The sequence below is a fragment of the Thunnus albacares genome, chromosome 8 (assembly GCF_914725855.1).
Source record: "Thunnus albacares chromosome 8, fThuAlb1.1, whole genome shotgun sequence".
Lineage (NCBI taxonomy): Eukaryota > Metazoa > Chordata > Actinopteri > Scombriformes > Scombridae > Thunnus > Thunnus albacares.
Window position 1 is genome coordinate 5,405,095 of NC_058113.1, and position 23,814 is coordinate 5,428,908.

General features: G+C 40.7%; 1 protein-coding gene across 4 annotated transcripts in view; it reads right to left on the bottom strand.

Annotated features, from left to right (window-relative positions):
• Window positions 1–1,028: 1,028 nt before the first annotated feature.
• Window positions 1,029–23,814, bottom strand: part of cep192 (centrosomal protein 192) — a 32,833-nt gene continuing 10,047 nt past the window's right edge. For 2 of the 4 annotated variants that reach the window (XM_044360315.1, XM_044360316.1), the window contains exons 20-52: window positions 23,451–23,726; window positions 21,795–22,689; window positions 21,557–21,680; window positions 21,105–21,261; window positions 20,122–20,830; window positions 19,755–19,946; window positions 19,349–19,497; window positions 18,896–19,126; window positions 18,623–18,748; window positions 18,274–18,414; window positions 17,936–17,999; window positions 17,586–17,725; window positions 15,868–15,960; window positions 15,340–15,458; window positions 14,921–15,118; window positions 13,789–13,879; window positions 13,341–13,520; window positions 12,907–13,167; window positions 12,606–12,727; window positions 10,443–10,552; window positions 9,867–10,014; window positions 9,571–9,661; window positions 9,357–9,435; window positions 9,040–9,163; window positions 8,525–8,630; window positions 8,200–8,431; window positions 7,929–8,005; window positions 7,480–7,575; window positions 5,995–6,114; window positions 4,740–4,852; window positions 4,262–4,388; window positions 3,864–3,922; window positions 1,029–2,637 (exon numbers count right to left, since the gene is read on the bottom strand). In XM_044360315.1, the coding sequence (XP_044216250.1) occupies window positions 2,505–2,637; window positions 3,864–3,922; window positions 4,262–4,388; window positions 4,740–4,852; window positions 5,995–6,114; window positions 7,480–7,575; window positions 7,929–8,005; window positions 8,200–8,431; window positions 8,525–8,630; window positions 9,040–9,163; window positions 9,357–9,435; window positions 9,571–9,661; window positions 9,867–10,014; window positions 10,443–10,552; window positions 12,606–12,727; window positions 12,907–13,167; window positions 13,341–13,520; window positions 13,789–13,879; window positions 14,921–15,118; window positions 15,340–15,458; window positions 15,868–15,960; window positions 17,586–17,725; window positions 17,936–17,999; window positions 18,274–18,414; window positions 18,623–18,748; window positions 18,896–19,126; window positions 19,349–19,497; window positions 19,755–19,946; window positions 20,122–20,830; window positions 21,105–21,261; window positions 21,557–21,680; window positions 21,795–22,689; window positions 23,451–23,726 (5,883 nt within the window). In that variant the 3' untranslated portion in view covers window positions 1,029–2,504. The remainder of the gene's footprint in view (window positions 2,638–3,863; window positions 3,923–4,261; window positions 4,389–4,739; window positions 4,853–5,994; window positions 6,115–7,479; window positions 7,576–7,928; window positions 8,006–8,199; window positions 8,432–8,524; window positions 8,631–9,039; window positions 9,164–9,356; window positions 9,436–9,570; window positions 9,662–9,866; window positions 10,015–10,442; window positions 10,553–12,605; window positions 12,728–12,906; window positions 13,168–13,340; window positions 13,521–13,788; window positions 13,880–14,920; window positions 15,119–15,339; window positions 15,459–15,867; window positions 15,961–17,585; window positions 17,726–17,935; window positions 18,000–18,273; window positions 18,415–18,622; window positions 18,749–18,895; window positions 19,127–19,348; window positions 19,498–19,754; window positions 19,947–20,121; window positions 20,831–21,104; window positions 21,262–21,556; window positions 21,681–21,794; window positions 22,690–23,450; window positions 23,727–23,814) is intronic. The other 2 variants (XM_044360317.1, XM_044360318.1) reach the window with 2 other exon arrangements.

Genomic DNA, 23,814 nt, shown 5'->3' on the forward strand with positions numbered 1-23,814 from the left:
ACCAAAATCCACAGTGTGTCCACACAGTCATCTTGTGCAAAAATGTATTTAAAAATTGATGCAAAGATTGTACAAGACTTCAGCAGTCTGAGTTAGTCATATCAAGTGGATATCTGCCACATTTACAGTCTTTTTAGCATCAAATTCCCTCTTTGTGTTTCCTCAGACAGTGTTTCCCTGTTGAGCTGCAGTGGAGGTATAGTAATAAAAAGAGGGACTTTGGCACTAAAAAGACTAACGTTGAAAGATATCTACTTGATTTGACTCATTTGGACGACTGAAGCTTCATATTAGCTTCAGATAAACTTAAATACATTTTTACACAGAGGGACTGTGGATTGTGTTCCATCACTTCCATTGTAAGTGCATTACGAAGGGATCTTCTAATGGTCAGTATGAACAGGATGAATCATTACAGCAAGAAAAACATGCTTCAATGTTCATTTGGGCTCCTAACTGTTGTTTCAAGATAGACTTTCAAAAAATTGTGAACCTGTCCTTTAAGGGTATTTTAAAACCATGATTTTCTTCTTGCTTGTTCAAATGCTGATGTTACTGAACACAAGGCAGCGTGTGAACTTGCATCCTGACTGATGGATGCTGCTCACACCACTCTGCCATATGTGCCTCCAGATTGTTATGCTTGATGGTGGATTGACTTCATATTGGAAACAGTGCAGGTACTTTGTCATTCTCACTTCTTCTAGAATATTGCTGCATGGCATCAAAATTACCCTCAAAGATATTTAGTTTATCTGTTGGTGGATACTTACATTTTCTACAGTGTTCCTAATAAGGTCAGTGTTTGGTGTTGATAGTCAGAGATTAACAGAACGATGTATTAAGATACTTCACATTAACACACATTAAAATGTATTTTACTTCAGACTATATTACATTATGTAGGTAACAGGGAAGGGAGTAAACTGCTAGATACCCATCAGCCATATCTATTTCATAAATCATCTTTTCCGAACCATTACCCCTCTGACAACAATATGATTTGAATATATTGAAGAAAACAAAGCTATTTATCACAAAACTTTATTTAAAACGTGTACATACAACAATATATTACATAATATACTATTTAAAGTGTGTGCAAATTGTAAATCAAAACGTGTCACTGCATGTTGTGGGCAACCTGTGACAATATATTGTCTTCATATTAAAATTCATTACAAAAGCAGGAAAATAACACTCAACACTAGTGTTCTACATTTCTAAAGTGTTGTCACAATGTGTGGTATCTCACAGGTTCACAATACGTCCTTAGTCAAGTTTACATACATTTCCCTATGCCATTCCAGTTCCAAAACTGATTATGGATGTGAATCCAATGCCCCTGAGCAATTTTGGCCATGTGCCCCAGAGCCAAAAGAGGAAATGGGGAGCTAATTTTCTGTGACTGGAACAGTGATTAACACGGTTTTGCCATGGTAACCATACTAAGCATGCCTGGCAAGCTGCCGAACAAAAACCCCACCAGAGGAAACTCTTTTAGCATGTAATAACAATCATTAACCATCCTAATGTTGCTGTGAGCTGCCCTGATCATGGCTGAATTAAGTACATCTGGACTGTTTGGAACGAGTCTTGGAGGTTGCTGGGAAGTCAACACATGGTGCTGACAAAGGCCACTGTGCATGATGAGGAGCCATTTCCATAGAAACCACACCAGCAGGGAAGATTAGGAAAATATTCTGAAATGTACAAAGACCTAGATATGCATTTACATCTAAGTGACTGCTGATAAACAGAATCCTTCAATCTCCTGTGGTCTTCTTAGAATCATGAGTTAATGACAGAAATGACCACACCAGGTTTGTGTCCAGGCCCCCATTTCAGATTTCTACTATATTCTACTTTATTTCGATTATGGCAAGAAAAGCAACACTGTGTGGCTTTTCCAAAATAAAAAATAAAAAAAAAAATCCCTGCAGGCGTGTTACCAAACAAGAGACAAAGGCATTCCTGTGTGACCAACTCAAAATAATCCCCAACGTATCCCAACTGGTACTGCTCCTGTCTGACAGGGGCCATGGCAACAACAATGCTGCCTTGTGATATGACTCAGGGATAAGGCAAATACCAGATCCAGAGTCAAGTGACAAAAATCATTTAGCTCTCTGAAATGCCAGAGCGGTGCAGACTAATTGTGAGCCAGTCAGACCAAATCACTCAGTTTCAGGAACAAACAGGCACAATCAGTTTTCATGGGCCAGCTGAGGACACCTGTGCCTTAGCCAGCGTGGAGGGAGAGAGGCAGATGGGGCAGAGTCTCATCTTTAGTTAATCCGTCTACATCGTTGGACCGTCTCTAAATATGATGACGAGGAAGGATTTAAGTCCAGTGTTGCTTTTATTTGACCCTTAGCAGTTTTTTTTCCTTTTTTCCTGTTACTCTCATCCATCCCATGATGAATAGTACAGAGAAGAGCATCCACCCAAAGCCAGCCGGCCAGCATGCATGAGGAGGTGGCGGAGGATGGTAGATGGTGAATTCAAGGCAATGCCTCACCGGTCAGCTGAATAACAAGACTTCCACTTGTTTCTGACTGGATGAGCAGCAAGCCAGCGTGTCTGCCTGCAGTGCTGGGCTTGAACTGGACGGGTAGCTTCAGATAGTGCTGTGATCTAATGGGTGGGGGAGAAGAACGAAACTTAATGAATAGACAATTATATCAATTTGTAATGCTAAAAGCATGAATAATTGACATGTGCAGCAGCACTCATACACATGCATTTTCACATCCCCCTTAGGGTTGCACTATATGAATCATGACATAATTAATAATATCACAGCACTAAACTCAAAAAGACAAATGTTACATTTTTATCCATGTGCACAAAAACATTACGACAAAATGTTTAGACATTAAATGGAGCAGCGTGGATATGTTGTGTTGAGTGTGGATGTGGTGAAACTAACAGTATGTACGTGAAGGGAGCAACAACATGCTGAGGTCACCCCATGGCTACCACCAATCCACACACAGCAGTGCTCACAACACACCTAGTGCTGGGTCAGGTTCAGGTTGTGGCAACACATGGCTTACCTTGGGAGGCAGCTGGATTCACAAGATCACGTGAGAATCCATCTAGTCAGGTTTCAAGTTATGCATTAGTGTCTGAACCACTCAGCGTCCTATGAAGATTCTCACGTGATCTTGTGAATCCAGCTGCCTTGCAAGGTAAGACGCTGATCCGCTAGATCCAATCAACTGCCGAGTAGTTTTTGAAATTGCCTGCCCTTCTGCCTGACGACGTATCAGATGGTTCTGTGTAACAAACCACCTGGTGCCTCAGGTTAACACATGGCAACACTGGAGATAAAAATGTCATGACATACAATGTATGTCTGATGATGCTTTAGTAACAAAATGTCTGTATGTCTTCTTTTTTTCCAAACCAGTCGTATTGTTTTTGTCTTATTTCAATACCAAACACATGTTGTGCCCATTCTGAACACAGTCCCACATCAGCAGAGCACAGCACAGCACAGCTGGTACCTGTGGCCAGGCAACCCCTCCCAAAGGCCTTAGTAAGGCAGAGCATCAGTACCCCACAGGTCTCCAGTGTGTACTGAAAATAGTATCATCCTGCAGGCCCCAACATCTCACAGGACCTCTCATAGTGGGCATTTGGAAAAGTGATGTTACACAGACTCAGAGTTACATCACAGTGCATGTTTTAAAATCAAAGTAGAATTATCTTTAACAGGCTACAAAAACTAACACTACACAAACACTAACAGAAATAGACATTATAAAGATAACCCCTGTTTGGTGTAACACTGCTACTGGATGGTAAGAAGTGTAAAATGTTGAGTTTCTGTTGAGGATAACGACCGTTTGACTCACCTCAGGGAATATTTGGAATGCTTGATATGGAAGGGCTCCCTAGGGTTTACAAATTTCAGCTGCAAGTCAATTAGAAAAGCCACACATCAAATCCATGCAAAGACAGTGACAGTTGTTAGAGGTTATTACATTTATCATTCAGTACAGGTCAGTTAAGTCATCATGCATCTGCTATGAGCAGTATAGTCACAATATACACAGTTTAAATCTAAGGTTTTGAAAACATAACTTTCTGCCATCTTATTATAAATGAAACCTCAAAGTCTCTATAGTTCCTTGTTTAACGCTGACAGCTTAACTTTTCTCTTCTTGCATATAAGTTTCTGCTGCAGTAAGCAAGAAACACACACAAAAAAAATCCCCACTGTATGTCTTCATGAGAACAGGGCATGCCTCACCTCATGCGTGTCAGACGAGTTGTTGCGGATGTTGACCTTCAGAGTGCTGGACTCACCCATCCGTGTGGCTGGGAAGGTGTACAGATCCTGAGGAGAATACACACCCCTCCGCACAGCCTCCTCCTGGCTGAGAATTACAAATCATGCCAGTTTAAAGAACCATAACCATCATAAAAAAACTACGATTTACAGACTAGACAATTTATCTTAAGACAGAACCTACTGTACATTTAACTTACAATAGTCAATTAAGTTTTGGATCTCTTAAAGACGGCCAGTTTAAAATAGCGACATTTATGCTTTGTGTGTGTAACTGAGAATCATGTTACACAAAATAAGGAGCACCGTTCCCCAAGATGACCTGCAGTGGTCACTTCATTGATATTATGATGTCTCCTACACTGGCTTCTAGGTTTTACCACAGGGAGATGCTGATCAGCGTTATGAGCGTGTTTAATTTTAGCTAAGTAATTGTTACCTGGTTTTGCCTGCTGAGGCATCAGCTTTCTTCCTGGTCTTAACTGCGGCCTCTGTTTTTACCAGAGAGCAGTCTCCTTCCTGTGGTCCTTCCACTGGTCCAGACTTTATCCCCTATAGACACATACAGACAGAAATTAAGATCTTAGACTAGTTAGCTGCTATAATCCATCTCTTTACCACTTCAAGACTGTTGACTAGTGAAATGCACTGGAGAGAAGCAGCTGTCATCTTTTAATTACATCCAGAACAACACATTTGACTTCATGTTATTGGTGCCGAGACACATTTAAGTTAACATCATATGCAGACATTTTGACAAACAAATCACACATTAGCATCAGATTAGCATCTCTTGATAGAATGGGCACTGTGCTTTAATACTGCATCTAAGAAATACTGTATATGGCAACAACAACAAAAGCATTACCATCATAACCGCTTAACCTACTTATGTAGAGCCATCTATTTGACTTCCCACTTGCTGTGTGTGTATGCTCTTAAGTTAACTGGGTCTGTCATAACACTTCACATTAAAGCGGCACACACGCGAAGCCCGCAGGCCAATCTCAGCAGGGTGGCTCTCCTTACCATCCCACAACCCACTTTTCTCATTTGTTAATTCTGTCACTAACACTACAAAGCCATAGTCAAGGTGCTACCATACATGCAGATTTTTTTTAAGCTGATAAAAAAAAAGGTAATGACACACTCTAATGCTTTAAAGGAAGCTAATGTATTCAAAGTGTACTCCCCAGGGAACAATAGTCATGTACACATGGTTTGGGAGTGTTAACTTGACAATGAATATCATTGCTGAGCACATGCAAGTCCTAATAAAATGTTAAATAAATGTAGATCTGGACATTTTTCTGCTTTGTTGTCATTATGAAAACACAGCTTCAATCAAGTCCATTACTCTGTTGCAAAGAGGAAGCACAGCTAAGGAGAGCAAATAAGAACACGGTGGTAATATTAATGCTGTTTTAAGAGTGAAATAAAAACATTCAATAGAAGTGATTTATGCAGTAGCTAAGGATTCACGGATGAGTTGTGAGTACAAAATACAAAAAGTATAGATGGAAGTAAATTGAATGAAAAATAAAGAAAAAAAGAAAAGAAAAAAAAGGTACAGACGGTAACTAAGGTTTGGCAAAATAAATTCTCTAACATTATTAAAGTAAAAAATGGTTAAAAAAAAAAAAAAAAAAAAAAAAAGGACATCTGGGCCACAAAACTAATAAATAAGTCCTCACAGTGCCACAGAGTTGAAAGCGAATTCTGGTTTTCTGCTGGGGCTCAGACACAGGGTGGCACTCCAAGTCCCAAAACTGGGCATAGTCCCCACGGTCCCTTGGCAGGAAGGTAATAGGCACCTGTGAGAGCAAGAGAAACATTAGAGGAAATCACAATCAGGATTTATTTAACCATATAAATGCTTGTTATATTCACACATGTTCTTACAGTGACTGGCTTCTGGGTGGAAAATCTCATTTTTTAACTGCCTCATCACTCAATATAGTCTTACTGCTGCGAGGTTAGTAGGTTAAGTTAAGCATATGAAACAATCAAATATTTAAATGTATAAGAAAATCATGTTTTAAATTGTAATCATCCACTGAAAACTGTGACAGATTGAAAGGACATAGTATAAGTATAGAAAGGTTGAAAAGCAGCAGATGTTTCACAGTGGTTCACAGTAAAGGCTGGGTACAACTGACTAGTCCCAGACAGAAACCTGTTTTGCATGAATTATTCAATATTTTGACAAGATGCTGTAAAGGTTCTTCAGGCTTGCAGTGTATCACAAACAAGACCGGATTTACTGTGTTTGCAAAGGTTGTTTGATGTTTCTTCCCAAAAGAACAGCACTTAGTGACTCAAGGTCTATACACCTTTGGACCTGTCAGTAGTAATTATAGCTGTGTTCCATTTTGATGTACCAGGTCCAGGGCCGTGTTTATTATGTCTCAAAAGCACGGCTTACTGGCACACCTGAATGAAACACAGCCGTCACTGATGTTAACAGCTACACATGCGCTTATCCTGATGTGATCAAGTTAAAATGTTGTTAGAAAGGTTACTGTTGATCTCCACTGCAATCTAACTGAAAAAATAATGTGATCTAAAATGTGAGTAAATGATAAAAACTGCAAATTACCTAATATACTATAAGTACCTATTATGATAATTAGAGATTTTTATATAGATTAAATTTTAACATGTTGAGTATCCTTGACTATTAAAGCAGAATGGCAATGAAATTATTTGCCACATTTTGTGTTATTCTACTATTAATCTCTAAAAATGAATAAATATGAGCAATACAAGTCATTGTTATAGTAAAGATGAAGATTATTTTTACAACATAGGCTGGACCAACAACACTTCAATAGAGTAAAGCAACTAAAGGCGACTAGCTATTGGCTACTATTTTAAAAACTTCAGTTTTACAACCAAATATAGTTTGAACCAACTATGGCCCAGGAATTCTGAAACCACTTGTTACACCTCTTTTTTAAGGATACAGTATTATTTTAGAGTAAGTCTAGTAATGATGGAAAATATTGTTTTCTGCGAGCCAACTGGTAGGTAGGCAAATGGTTTTGACAGGTAGACCTGAACTTAAGCTATTGCATCCATGAAGCATTCTGTGAGACCTGCAGAAACTCTTATCCTGCTCCTTGAAAATACCTTTCACTAAATAATACTGACAAGTGTACTTGTGTGCGAGTGACTACCTGCATCTTCTCGTGGGCTCCCAGAGTGCCTGAGACCCTGCAGCATCTGAAAGCGGTGTAGGTGGCCCGGTAAACATCTCCACTGTTGTCAACCCCCTGAGGAGAGAGAGAAGAGACCACAGCTTGACTTGAGTCACTGCTATCACACAATGGCCAAAACAAGACACAACTACAAGATTAAATTAAGAACGTCAACAGTGTTACCCAGCAAAACAAACTCATTACCAAAGTGAGCCACGCAACAAAAGAGAATAATTTTAGCTACACTTCAAGTGAACCATAATAAAAGAAGAAAATGAAATTCAAAAGAAATTGGGAACAACCTACAAAAGCAGCACAAGCATCTGTTCCCACAGGAGGGACGTTAACGAGAACAAACAGAAAAACAGTAAACAGAATGAAAGAATTGAGAGAAGAAAGAGATTAAAAAAAAAAAAAAAAAAAAGCACCTTGACATATGGAGGAGCAAATGATGACAGGTACCACCTCACTTCCACTTCGCCGTTCTCCACCTCCAGCTGGGCCTCTGAAGTGCAACACAGAGTTTGAGTCTCCCTCAGGAATATTCACACAGTGCGCTGCCTACAGACTACAACATAAACTCCCAGTCTGGAGGGTATTTCACACTACAGCTTCTTGCAGATAGTTGTCGTAAAGGTACTCAGACTTGACCACAATGTATTCATGTTCAGCTCAGAATTAAGCCAGTCAACTTCCTACCTGATGTCTCCCCTGAAGGAGTGGTGGGGAAGATGATGGTCTTGTTGCTGATCTCCACCAGGGCTTGAGGTAGCAGCAGTGGGGCCTGTGAGGGGAGCGAGGGTTTAGTGGTTAACCTGGCTGCAGGCAGCACAGGGGTGGCAGCCTGAGGAGCCAAGGCTGACAGGGTGGTATCTGCTGGGGCAGCTGACACATCCAGAGCCAGGTCCCGACGGATCTGGACCTTGATAAACTGAACACACATGTTTTGCTCATGTTAAATTCTCACAGCACAAGACAACATTCGTGAATGACTTGTCATTCTTGATGAGTGGATGTTCTGTACCTTCTGTTGACCATCACACTGGACATAAATCTGTCCACTCCATGGCAGCAGGGCAGATTTGGTTGCTAGTGAGGGGTTGGGACTGATCAAAATCTGCAGGTGGCACCTTAGTTGACGATAACAAAGAAATCAGACGCAGGTGGATAAATTTAAGCACCAAATTCAGACACAGTCAAAGAGATTATGTTTTCATGTTCTTCCTAATCGTTCATCTTGTGTAGCTATGATAATAGTTTTAATGACTGGGCTGCAGCAGTTACATACTGTGCATATACAGTACTAAGAATACAATTATTACATTTAGTTTATGCTTGACAGAGGTAAAGCAGTGAGAAGATTTGTCATTTTCATGGTAATATTGTCTACACAGTGTGGACATGAAAATAAAACATGAAGGATAAAGAGCAAAGGTGCCTGTGTTAAAAACTTTGACCCTGCTTAGGCACTTAGCTTACTGTAGCTAACATATTTCATTGAAAAACCAAAAGGCCCCGAGAGTTTGAGTGTGCTCTTACTGTGGCTCGATGACACCATGCTGAGGGGTGATTGTGAGGCAGTGAGCGGGCCAGGACAAATCAAAGCTCAGCTCTCTGGATGTGTTGTTCTGGATCTGAACCTGACTGGTGGTGGCTGAACCATCTAAAAACAACACAACAATTAAAGTGTAAGCTGCTGGGTATTAGTAATGTTAGATACAATTGCAGAGTCAGTCTCTTACAGCTGGGAGTGGATTGCTTCAACAACCACACTCCTAAATGTTGAAGTAGAATTCAAAGCTTAGGTGATAAAATTTCACCTCATAAAACACTTTTGGAATCAATATTCCACTCACTGATAGTAGGAGCTGCGAGCACAAGTTGTTCTGGATGGATGGTCCAGGACTCGGACTGCCTGTGTAATGGTTCTGAAGCCTGCGGGGGGAAAAAAGCCATTCTACATTCAAAGACTTTATTTTCCGTCAAATGCAGTGAACCTTTCCTTGATCACATCCAGTTGACACAATGATCTACAATCATAGCAAGGAACCATAAAAGGGCTTCTGGTACCTTTAACGTGGGCTCTGCCACTCTCATTGCTGGACCTTGGGGACCCTTCACTGGCAGCACGTCCAGAGACACATTGCCATTTGCCAAAGCACTGGGAATTAACATAACACATGGTTATCAAAGAGATGCAAAATGCAAACAATGGACAGAATCTTATCTTACAAAACAATGTTGAGTATAAAAATGTGCAGACCCTTAGACATATTGCTTTTATAATATCATAAAGTCAGTAGTTATAGTAACCAGGGCCTAGTATGTTACAGTATGTTGGTGATATTTGATATGTATGACATTACCTGTCTGTCTCTGAGGGCAGCAGCAGCTCGTTGTGGTTGCTCTCCTCACACTCTGTGCTCTTTGTACTTCCCAGCAACAACACAGCCACCTTACTCATGTTTCCATAGAAGATGTGGGCCTCATTTGGCCGCTGGGGCAGGTTGTACGCTACAAGAAAGTAAAATCAGAGTCAAACCAAACAACAGAACCACCAAAAGTTTAGAGCATATCTTAAGACCTGTATTCCAACGAGCAATATGTACATTTTAGAATTATTTGTTTTCTTCAGTAACATTCTGTCAGTGAAAGATGTAGTTACCATAAACAATTTTTTCAAATAAAACGTTTTTTCCTCCCTGGTACCTTTATATGAATATAAATTCCTGCAAAGATCTACCTAAGTGGTCAGAACATTACATATAGTATATATAAATATATATAAAATCACTCATGATTTATTCATTCATCAATTAATGAGCAATAGAGTAGCAAAATAAAATATAAAAACATTGCAGCTGACTTTCAATATCATCCTTGGTGGATTTAAATTGGGACCAAATTGATTATTTTGATTTTTCATGATCGTGACTTCTTACTCTCTGCAACATTTTCTTCTCCCAGGAACTTCTCATTAAAGTCGATGTTTTTCAGCAGACTGTTGTCAGACAGAGCCTTCTGTGCAGCCTCTGGTTTGCTCTGAAGCAATCTGAAAGAACAAAACATAAATGCACTGTAGTGGGAATAAAAACAGCTTTCTCACAAAACAGAACCCTTTGGAGTTGGATCTACAAACTATTAGCCCTTTTAATGACTTTAAAAACAATGTTTGTGTTTTTGAAACTATCGGCCAGAATACAAATGTGTGGGCAGCAGCGCTAGAGCTGCACCATTCTGGTCAAAATGAGAATCTCAAATTTTTTCCCCACTCAGAGATCAAATTTCCTTCTGTGGATCTTAGGGAAACCATTTTTTTAGCGAAAAAATATTTATTCCAAACTACAGTATATTGTCTTAATGCAGACAGAACAAGCAATATTATCATTTTTTACACAGACAGCTCATGAAACATTAAATTCAAGAATGATCAAATAAGTCTGTTATCTGCTCTTTAGAACATTTTTTCTTTCTTTCTGTAATGGTGCATTTTTCACACTTTCTTGACATGTAACATCAGTGTAAAGTTAGAGAAGATAACACCATATCAAGAATAGTTGCGGAAAAGCATTTAGTAGCATTTGTTTGGTCACCATCACAAAGCAAAGGATTAAAACGTAACTTCACTTCCAGGTCTGAGCCTAAATTCACCCACTGCATTATTTTGAAGTGCTAAAAAGTTGGCTGAGAGGAGGCAGGAGGGCGTTGATGTGTGAGGCAGGTGGGCAGGAGTTGCTCAGTGACATCCTTTGGCCAGAGAATTAATAATAATAATAATAATAATAATAATAATAACAATAACAACAACAACAACATTTAAACAAGCCAGAAGTCATTTTTAAACCTGTCTGTGTTTAACTTGGTGTATTTTCACATGAAGACAGTTTTAGCTTCAGCAGCACTGACCCGCTGGAGGAAATCTCTGTCTGTGACTGTCGGCTGCAGAGCTACAGTCCGCTGCTGCTCTGCAGTGGACAGGTTCAGTAACAGTAGAGCTCCAGTTACCCTGTGATTTAACATTTTAAAACAAAATTTTACCCGCTGATAACTGCAGGAACAGTCAGCCGGAGAGCTTTTCTGCTGTTTTTGAGGCTGCAAGCAGCATTTCCTCCTACGGACAGTCACAGACGGAGAGATTTCCTCCAGCAGTGCTGTTAGCTGCTGGAGCTAAAACTGTCTCGATCAGCATATATTTGAAAATAAGAGTGGGGCTGAAGGAGGTGGGCGTTAACATTCTACCATTTATATAAGTTTCATGACGTAGAGAACTCCCAAATGGTCGACTATACGTCAACATTGGCCCCGCCTTTTCTGCACAGCAGATGACAGGTTGAGACATTTCAACTCATGAAATGCCGATTTTTTTAAATTTGGTGTCAATGTTGATATTAACACCAGCACTGATGTGTTTCATCACAGTACAGTCATAATTTAGTTTACAGCTCAAAAACATGTTTAAGTGGGCAGTACCTCTTTAACTAATGCTTTACCAGAGCCATATCTTTAGCTCATTTAGGTAATAGGTTTTAGCCTCCAAGGTCTTTTTAATGCTCCGCTGGCTGTTTGAGTGGTCGGACGATGGGGACTTTCTGCTGAAGTTTTCCTGGCCTTTTCATGATGTTTCAGGGGGTCGTTTTTGCACATATTTTTACGCTATAAGCAGTTTTTTTTAATCACAACTCACAGTGGATAAACCCATCATCACTGGGTTTCCACAACTGGGAACTGCTTGTGTAAATGAGGAAACTACAAAGAATGGGTGGTCTTATAAATGTCAATGTTTTTAGCTGTATTGGTCTTACTGTCTGCATTTGTAAAATCATTTTTCCAGCTCTGCACCGATTCTCGTGAGGACAACAACCCAATTTTACACAGTAGTAAAGTTCATTAACATTGACAGTTACAGCACACAGAATGGTGCTTTCATGCTGAAGATTGATCAACTCAGTCCAGAGAGACTCATGATCAGGAAATGTTTCACTATTTCCCTGTTTTGAATCAAGGATAGTTTAGGTTGATTTTGTAACTATCTACTTCTTATTCCTGCCAACACTGCTACTTAAACAGCATAAAAAACAAATAAATGAAGTGTTGCAAGGTCTCACCTTCTGTACTGCTGCCTGGAGACCTCATCTCCACAAAACAGTAAGACAGTAGCCAGCAGAGCGCTGTCTGCCTGACACAGACTCTGCTCTCTCTGGGTGGATTTCATAAGCACAGTGATCACCTGAAAAATACACACATAATTAGTGACCGCATTCCAGCATACATAAGACAGGCAATGCAAGAAAATTACAAACTATAACTATAGTTCAGACAAAAGCACAATCATCATTTACATTTATTTTTTTCCCCTATGTGTTACTGCTAAACATCAGATCTTGAGTCTTGTATGCTCTCTCCTACCTCTTGTGTTCTTTCCTTCAGTACAAACTGTGACGGGGCCAGGCTGATGACAGAGGGCTCCATAACTCTTCGGGACTGCACATCTGAGAAGGCCATGGCTTTGATGAAAGCTGCTCTGGAGCCGGTGTTCCTCACACACAGGCACACCTTGCTAACACGCCCAACAGCGATGTCTGTCAGTGTTGCCACGTAGCCGTCCGCCTGTTTCCTCTGGTCCTCCAGGATGATGTTGCTGGTGCCACCGTAGCCTGAAAGTGGAATCTGAACAAGGACAGGAGCCAAATTTTACTTTTAGCCCAAGTCTTTATATAGAAAAATTGAAAGCATAGCAAAGAGACAGCAAAGGAAGTGAAATAGGACAAAAAGAAGTAAAAGATGCAAAAGTGAGAAATCATTCAAGAGAGAAAAAAAAAAGGAGAGCAACAAATTCTCACAGTAAATTTGACCCCTGGCTGTGAAGGCCGGACTCCAGACTGTTTTATCTCCAGCTTGGCCAACATGCAGGCCACCCTGGTGGGAGCGAAGAGCAGGTGGATGGTCACGTCCTCTCTGGGACGAATGGACAGCTCCCCATGTCGGGTCAGACGCTCCTCAGGACTGAACATACTCTGGAGCTGAGACACACACATTCTTTTGTAATTATTCAAAATACAATCTATAATGATTTTACAACATTTCACCGTGCTCAGGGTGGCATCAGTGTGAACATTTCTGTTTTATTAGATGAGAAATTGCATATTAAGTATTCACTATAGACCTCCTCTCTATCTTGCTACATGTGCCTTTGTGATCAAATTGGTTGTACAGAAAAAACGGTTTTACAAGCACAATACACTGGAAATGAAAAAGAAAAGTTTGAAAAGTTTTCAAATACCAATCTACCTGAAAACAGTCCTGGTCTTGACCTCGAATAAGCAAACGCAGCTGCTGTGTGGCGTTGGTCGAGTTGTTCCTTAGAACCAGCTTCTGTTGGCTGAAAAACAATGGCAGCTGTTAGTTATGTGATAACAGTTAGTGTGAAGGAGTTCTGTGTCAAGCGTATTATCTTTGACAAACTGTGCTTCAATGGTGTTTGAGATTGAGTCATTATCCAAAAGTCTTAATTTGTGGAGAACAGCCAACTCAAACTTAGATCTGTATTTTCATGTGACTCAGTATTTTCACGTCAGGAATATCATTTTATTGAAATGTTATTTTTGTTTCCAGTGAGATATTACTGATATTATATAGTGACTTTGCTGTTGCAAACTGCTCTAGAAACACTGTTAGTTATTTTTAAAATATAAATCAATTCTAATCCTGCTCTCAATAAGGATTACTTCAGGACATAGCGTTTACTTCATTCTTACAAATTAATGTCTGACTATACTGTGAAAAACTACAACCCTTGTTACCTTTTTATTAATATTGTAATGATAATGGTCCAAAATGATGTGAAAATACATAGTTTTTAGTCAAATAACATCAAATTTTCTTGGGGGAGAATCTCCAAACCCCCAGACTGCGTTGAGGCATTTCATTTTTGACATGTATTACAATGACACTTATCTGGACCTCGAGAGTCCTTCTGGTGTCAAAAGCTCTTGTAAATTATCATACACATGACCCTGTGGACATGGATAAACCTATCTGGAACAAATCTAAGCTGGTTTTAAGTTATTCCACTGCCGATGTGCGCAAATACGGGTTCTGACATTGTGGGCTCCATGTGCACGGAACAGCACCGCTGCTGAAAAAAATCCTAGGGGAAACACTGTAATACTGCTGTCTGTCCTTTCAATGAGTATAAATAAATTGTGCATTATGTTGAAATAGCTTCTGAGGAATAACACTCCCTGTAGACATTGTCTGTCCCTTCTCATAAATAACATTATACAAGCTTTAATAGAATAAGAGGGACCATTGGGCCTTGAGTTTTTTATTGATTACTTTCAAATGAATAATTGATACCTTGAAAGTGTTTTTCTGCTTCCACATAAGAGTGAAAGTAATGAAAAACTGCAAAGTTGCTTACACAGCTCGTCCCAGAGTGACTCCTCCCCAGGCTACAAACTGTTTGTTAGACAGGATTGGTGGAACATCGTTGGCCAGACCAGGACCAAAGACGGCAGCAGAGGGAAAGGCAGCTTTTCCAGAGTCCTCTGAGACAACTTCTCCTTTCAGGGTTACCTCATACTGAGGGCCTGATGGCAGCACCAGGATAGTGAGAAGACTGCAACACAACAAGCATAACCAAGTTAATCCCAAAGAATGAGTTTAGATGTCCACTAAACATGTGAGCAGATTTCTCTAATACCTACTCCCCATTATAGAATGGATGAAATTGTGGTTTCTCATTTACAGGACGTTAAAGAAATCTGGTTGTTGCACAAAACCAACAGAAGCCCAGCTGGGTTAGTTAGGCACATGTAATCACATCAAATGTTTTTATACCTTTCTCTGTATTTCCTGTTACCCTGTGCTTTGAAGGACACCACAATGCCTTGCTCCTCTCCCACTCTGAGGGTCAGTTCATCAGGTGTCACTAAGAAACAGTCCTCAGCATCACTGCTCTATAATCAGAGGAGGAAAAGAAGGAACAGATGTGACAAGGGGAAGGGGCAAAAGAGCAAAGCAAAAATATGTTGAATGTTGGCAAGACAGCAACAAGAAAGAAATTAAGAAAAAAAAGGAGTACAGTGAGTCAAGAAAAGGTGGGCAAGGACAGAAAAGAGGAGCAATGGGGAAGGAGCAAAAAGAAACAAAGGAAGAAAGAGAATAAGAAAAGAGAAAAGGGATACAGTGAAGTGAGAAGGCAGACAGGGAAAAGGTAAAAAAAAAAAAAAAGAAATGTAGAAAACAAGAAAAACAGAGGCAAAATATCAATGAATCCCCACTGTATGTGCGACAGTCTGAGCTCAAAATGTCACAGAGGCTTACCCAAACCCCAGATCTAATAAGAAAAGTAAAGGTCAGAATTACCTTGAGTTTCAGCTGCACGTCAATGTTTCCTGCATTCTTTAATGGCAGCGTCTGTTGACTAGATTTACCCAGTGGAGCATACAGGCTGACAGTCTAGACAAAAGAAGCACACAAAGTAGTTCACTGCCAACTTTACAAAGTCCAAGGAAGTAGTGAAAAAAATGGAACATGATGATAAGAAAAAGCTGGTTAAAATCAAATGTGTTAATGATTAATCAAATTTAAAAAGTCTTATTTGAATTTCTACATAGATGCACTCTATATGCATTAAAACATTTTAGATGCTTGAGCGTGGAGGTTCATTCAGGTGGTCACAACAGGTGGTCGTATAAGGGAGGATTTAACACCAGACCTGACACTGCTAACCCACTGAAGATCACCAAAAGCATCCCAGTAGGATTCCCTTATGCTGGCAGGCTGTTAGAACATCTAGCAAGAGTCTTCCGATCACAAGGAGTCAACAACTGCCACAAATCATTTAAGTACTTAAGATCTCTGCTAGTACACCCTAAAGATAGGACCTCCCCATGAGGGAAAATTGGAGTTCCTCCCATATATGACCACCTGTTATCACATGCTGTAAGTCTTCTGCTTAGGTCACATGACAAAACCTTCATGAATAGCTGAGTGAGTGAACCTTGAGTTAAGAATATTTAATCACAGATTTTAAATAGTGTTTGGAACGTCAGATATTGTTGAATTAGAAAAGGATTGTTTTGGAAAAGTCAAAATGTTGGGATTCACAACTCCCCAAAACACCCATGTTTCACATTAGGCACTTTCAGACCCAAGGAACTTTTTCATAGTTTTAAGAACTATTACAGGAATTTCCCCTTTTGCACTGCAGGAACTGGGAGCGATCGTAGTTTTTAGGCCTATTTTAGCTCCTATTTCAGGGTAGGTACTCTCTAAGCACAAGAGGAACCTTGAGTGACATAAGTGTACAGTAACTGGTCAAACACATGAGCCAATGCAGCACTGACAACCACCATTCTGAAAAACCTGTGTAAACAACAGCTCTTAACATTAGCCTTTTGCTTTAATCATTGGAACGGAACACGTCTCCTTTCCAACTCCGTTTTTAACATGAAACCCACGACACACAACACACAGCTCCAATCACAGCGTCCTCCATCTTGTTGGTGTTGAAGTTGTATCTCATGTGTCACTTCAGCATTCCTATCGGTGGTGTGAATGCAAACATAAAGAAAGCCCTTGAAGGTATATAATTCTCGGGGGAGCTCCCAAGTGGATAGTTCCTCTCAGGAAGTCCCCAAAACTGTTAAGTCCGAAAGTGCCTACAGTACACCTGGTCAGGTGTACTGTTAGTTGGTTAGTTAGCCATTTCTACATTTGACTCATTACTTTGCAATTACAACATGCCCCTTTTATGGATTAGAGCATCTCACCTTCAAGTAGCTAGCTCTGTATAGTATGTTTGACTGGCCAAAATGGACTAGTTGATTTGAAGCATGGAGATGCCAAGAACTTGACTAAACATATTAAATAGTGCAAACATTCACCATCTTCCATCAGTGTAATGATTAAGTCAACTTTAATAATAGGCTAACAAGAATACTATAGGTCCAGCCAACCTCTGAATGATTACATCCATGATTTTTTCAGTATCATTATTCTAGGTTTTACAGGTAAAGTAGTGGTGAAGTACAAAGCTCCACTGCATCAGTCTGAAAACAGCCATATGGCAGCTTGACTACCTGCAGGTCTTTTGGAGCATGGACCCTTGCAGTTCCAGACCTGGCTCTGACAGGAATACTCCTAATCACATGACTCGCACCAGGAGAGTCCACTTCAATGTCCACCCGAGCGCAGTATTCATCAGCTGGACCAAGCTCTCCTGACAAGCACAAACACAAGGAGTTAGCAGGGTTAGCAGAACATAATTGGGTTTGATTTTCATCTGTAAAAATCTGACGCTTTTTAAATTATTAGATTAGTGACATATTAAAAAGTTAACACATCCCATTGCCATTAACATGAATGATGTAATCAGTGAAAATCCATAAAGTTCAGTTTAAATACAGTATATTCAATCAAGGTTGATTACCTGAAGAGGCTGTGTACTTCTGAGGGGCCTTGAAGTGAACCCAGACCATGAAGCTCTCAGGATTCTGGACAAAAAAGAACATTTTCTATGAATAATCAAGATGGTTCAGCTGCTCAACAGGATTGAAATGGATCTGTGACACTGCTTCACCCATAATACCTTAATATCCTACCTCTATTTAAGATTTTAATTAAAAAAAAAACATATTGATTCATTTTAGTGAATACCAGTATTGCCTCGGCTTTACAGAAAATAGGAGACAAAAACATACAGCATGAAATAATCAAGTTAAGTGAGTGAGATGCTGAATAAGGTTGTACAATTTTGGCAACTCTAACCTCTCCATAGCTGGCATGCATCACATGATTCATCACCGAGGGAGAGGACACTGGGGTCAGGTGGCCAGCCTGCTGTGTTGCCTCAGATGTCATGGTAACAGGGTGCTTGGAGAAAGTGAAGCATCGCCATGCTGTGGCATTCTGGAGGAATGAAATGTAGAATGTGAACCAATATGAGATGAACCAAGTTCAATTCTACCCCCATTAAAGAACATTTCATCTAGTTAGAGAAGCCTTTATCTGTTGGTGTCATGCAAACATCTCATCGCTGCCACTGGATGTCACTGTATCCCTGAGTTGGATCTGTGTGTGTGTGTGTGCGTGTGTGCATGTGTGTTTGTTTACTTACTGCACTGATGACCAGTCGGATGGGTACTGTGGCATGAGTCCTGTTGAGAAGTTTGAGAGGAAGGGATTTGGCACTGCCTATCGACAGATCTCCAAAATCCAAACAGCCAGATTTGCTTACTTCTACCTGAGAATCAAAATGAGTGAGATGTCTCAGGTACTATGAAACATATTTAATTTTTATTCACAGGTCTTTCTTTACATATTACCTGAAGTTATTTTTGATTATTGTAAATTGTCATTTCAGATTATTTTTGTTTTATGAGGCCCTCACCTCTAGTGCAGGATTCTCTGCTATAGCAACCAACACCACCCTTTTGGCAAAGATAGTGGCCCTGGCAGCCACCTCTGTCTCAGCAGATGCAGGCCAGGAACAAACACTGAGGACACATTGGTAGACACCAGCCTGCGGAGGGATGAACAACACCTTCTGGTCCTCTGTACTCTTAGGACCAATGATCGTCTTGTTCTTCACTATCAGCCACTGGTATGGCAAGCTATCAACCTGTAGGGATTAACATGGGAAATGGAAGCAAATGTGAAAAAAATGGATTAGTTGGCTGGTTGAGCCAGATATGGACTGAATCTATGTTTATAGTAACTCATGTTTTTGAATTGGTTGTGTGACATTTTTATGGGCAACGATGAGCAGTCTGTGGTAACGTTTTAGAGGTTTTTGGACACTGTTTTGAAGATCTTCACATGCAGCTCTGTGCTTTCTACTCACCTTCTCTCCGTCAATGGCCAAGCTTGTGACTGTGATTGAAACTTGCTGCCATCTTTCAGAGGGGTTGAAGAGGCTGAGGGACGTCTGTGAAGCGATGCCTACGCAGCAGGCATGAGGGAACCGCAGCTCCTCTGGCACCACCACCTGACCTGAGGATGACATGAGTGAAATGAGATAAACTGATACAGGGAAATGCTGCTCCTCTATGCAGAAGAAGAGATATTGTAGGTAAAGACTATGATTCAAAGACTTCAACATTATACCTGATTGCAGCAATTAAGAAGCTGTTGCAATTTTCTGCCATGCACAACATTATTATGTAACCTGTTTAACAGCCCACATATATAATTGGTTAAGGCATGAAAAAATATAAACTGTATATTGAAAATACCATGACCATTGCTACCTCTCAGTTCCTCGAGACCACCGGTCATCAATGGCTCTGCACTGTATTGAGTGTAGGATTTCCCCATCATTCCCATGTCCTGCTGGTTCTGACTGGGTCTAGGAAGGTGATGGGACCCTGCAGCACTGGGAATCCCCAGTGGCCCTGATGTGGGTTGGATGTGTCTTACTGTTAGATCACTGTTGGGTATGCCTGAAGAAAGAAATGGTGAACAGGAAGCAGAATCAATGAAACAAGAATATTTTCTGGGTTTAACCATCACGTTGCCAAATGGTAGTATAGCATCATTACATTTATTTGACAGTATTCTCCGAGTTGCTTTACTGTTTTAGCTCAGCAACTTTATGAATGTGTAAATAAAACATGCCTGAAGCGGACACACTGTAGAGACCATTTCCTGTTGCTCCCACATGATATGCACCAGGGTGTAATTGGGCTTCAGGTCCCAAGTACTGCTGAGCCAGCTGGGAATTGAAGAGAGAGCGTCCAATAAGGAGGGACTGCATATCTCCTTGGTGGGGAAGGTCAATCAAGCCAGAACACTGAGGCTTAAAGCTGGGGATGGGCACATAGTGAAGTCCCTCTGATGTGTAGGACGGAGGCATGCCAAGTCCACCAGCATACACAGATGATGAGACAGAGCTAGCAGCTCCCCACTGCTGAGAGCTCTGAGGAGCTGTGGTGGTGCTACTTTGAGGGATATTCAGATTGCTGCAATAGCCTGAGTCCACTTTAGTTAGCTGCCTTACATTGGACTCAGAGGGGTGCTTGAGGTTCCTGCAACCTGCTGAAAGATCAGCTGTTCTATTCCCAGGACAGTGGTAGTTACATTCACTCTGGCTGCGGGTACAGCTCAGAGAGGAACCACTGCGGGAGGGCTCCGGGCTTTTACACTGCTGTGGAGGTAGTGGGTCCAGACTTTTAGAATGCTGTGGTTGCACTTGGTCGAGGCTTTTGGGCAAGTCGAGAATATCCAGGTTAGACTGTGCATCTGGTTCCATAGGTGGGGTTGGACTGAATCTAATGATGGTGGTGCTCAGTGCCATGGTACAATTATTCTGTAAAGGAAAAAACAACTAAAGGCGATAAATATCAAATTCAATACAATAGTTTCTCCAATGACACAACAGAAAAATAACAAAAACAGAACTTTTGTTGGCAATACTTTATTTGAAGTCCCTCTTTTTAGCATTTTTTTGGGCTAATTTTTAAATTACATGGTATTATTAAGTCTTCAACAATACATTGCTGCCACAGTGCAGCATAGAGTTAGAGAGGACACTTACATTATAATAATAATGTCGAAGTTAGTATATTTGTATATTTAGTATATCTGACTTTTTGTGGTACCTTTTTCCTCTCAGGTGTAGGTACAACAGTGCCATCATTCATTGAGATGTATGTGAGCCTGCTGAGACCAGGGCTTGAGCAGATAGATTGAGGAGACAGGTCAAGATTTGGACGTTTGTCTGCCAGACCCCCACTGGACGACGAAGGTGACACCGTACTGGGAAGACAAGACAACACAGGAACGAAGTCATGAATCCAGAATGGCTCAAAACACAAATGTCTGAATTCTGCATCAGCTAAACAATGGAAACATAAATTCCACAAGACAACAGAATTGTTATTTCAATTAATATGACAGTCCATTTCTTGTCTAGTCTAGTAGTTTTGGTCTATTTTGTCTCGTCTTAAAATTAGTTTGGGCTGAAATTAATTTTAAGCCACAATTAATTACTATTAAATAATCATAATAGAAAATACTTTTTGATTTATAGAGAGCATATGTGATACAATACCCATCAGCACTGGGAAGGGAGGTCTGACATGGAGAGGAGTGTGTAATAGGAGAGGTGGACGGTCTGAAGTTACACTGTGTCTGTGTGTCCTCCACAGAAGGCTCAGGAAAACTCTTGGGCAGTTCTGAGAAACAAAATTAATGTTATCATTCAGGTTCATAAAGTCATGTCACTATTCTCACAGGGGCTTTCCTTACTGATTATGTACAGTAAAGTGTATTTTCTGGCTTTTACTCACCAGATGCATAGTCTACTGGAGGTGGACTGGTTTGGCAAGAGAAGCCGACGTGTTTCTCCACAGATCTATGCGACAGAGGAGCAGCCGCGAGACCCCTGGGAGGGGGTTTCTTCTCTGGAGAGTTACTTTGTTTGTCATACTGCTGTTGGCCTGCGCTCCTCACCCTCTGTGTTGGTGGAGAGGAACCCTTAAGACACGGCAGGCCTGACTGCCCTTTCCTCCACTCTGGGGAGGTTCTTGGCATGCCAGGTAAAGCAGCGGGGCTTTTATCACTCTTTTGTGATGTTTCTAAGGAAAACCTAATATTGGATGCTTGTGGGTTCAGTTCTCCCGACTTGACTCCATTTTCTGTAGGGGTCTTGCCTGAGGGAACACAAGTCTTGGTAGCAGAAGATGCAGCATTATCACATGCTGCCATTTTGTCTGCAGGAGGCTTGAGTGTGGAAGATTGCCCTGAGCCCACAGACCTTCTGGCAGAGCTGAATGATGTACGAGGACGAGGAATAAAGCTTCTTTTTGAATCACTATTATTATCGGGTGATAATGCATTTGAAAGGGACGCTGCAGATGAGCTAGAGTTTAATGTAGTGTCTCCTCTTGTGACTTTCTTCTCCATTTTCATACTTGTGGATTTCTGTTGAGTCTCACTTTCCACCTGCTGAGCTGAGCTCCCCTGTTCCTCCAGATATCCCGCCTGAGGGTTCCTTTGAGAGCTACTGAGATTATCAGCCCAGCCGGTCAGGTCAAAGGTAGTGTGTGCCACAGATGCATCACTCCTGCCAGACACATCAGCCTTTTTCAGGTATTTCTCTATGTTGAAGGCGCTCAGCTCTCCAACACAGGTGCTTCTCTGCAGTGTGTCCAACATGGCGCTCTGGTCTGCCTCAGGCAGGATCTAGGCAGAGCGGAGATCAGTGGTTTTTAAATTGTAAAGATGAATATTTGAACAGAGTTCAGAGGTCATGCATCAAATAAACAAGCTATTATTTTAGTGATGCTTTGAGCCCCCTTAATACAACTACAGATCATTATTTAAATATTTTAGATAGTCACCACAAAGGTTTTTTCTTAAGTCCTACAGTTGAAGGACTGTAGGGCCAAAACATTTTAAAAGACATCACATTGAGCTCTGGGGAACTGTGATGGGTATGTTTTGCTGTTTTCTGTCACTTTATAGACCAAACAACTAACCGATTAATCAAGAAAATAATTGCTAATGAAAATTGTTATTATTATTGTTTTGTCTCCATGTTTTCTAGAGCCTAAAATGACATATTCAAATTGCTCTCTCTGTTCAACCAAAAGTCAAAGAAATTCTGAAAAGCAGAAAGTAAATCACTTTTATTAAGCTTTGTTCTTTTGCTTGAAAAGTGACCAAAAGAATTAATCAGTTATTGACTAATTAACAAATTGTTTCAGCTCCATAAAAAAAAAAAAAATAAAAATAGCTGGAAAAAGGATCAATCCATGGCATAGCATGGAATATTGGGTTTTGAGCACTAAGCCCTGGATCGTAACTACGTAGTAAACCATTTATATGAAAACTCCGGAAATCAAAACGTGAACTGAGAGTCACAATTTTGCAGTGTTACAATGACCAACCGACGATACACACATTATATATAAAGGTTGTTTGAAAAACCTTCAAAGCCTTACATGTTCAGCTGAGCGTGGTTCCTCTGAGCAGCTGACAGCAGGTCCAGCAGGCCGATTCCTCGCCCTACTTCTCTTGGACAGCTCCATGATCATGGCAGCCAGCTGCGACGGGTCAGTGCTGATGGATGCATCTGCAATGGCTGAAGCAATTGTGCTGATACTAAGCATAAGATGGCTGCTGTTATTGTTGGGGGACACACAGCTCTGGTTACCCAAGCTTGACTCAGAGCCAGAGCCCTCACTGTGGTCAGGCGGAGCAACACGGACAGTGTGGTCCTAAAAAAGGAGTAGTGATTATATGTCTGTCATACAGCCAGGCTTCTGATTCATAGAGCTATTCAAATATTAAATAAACAATCCCTGT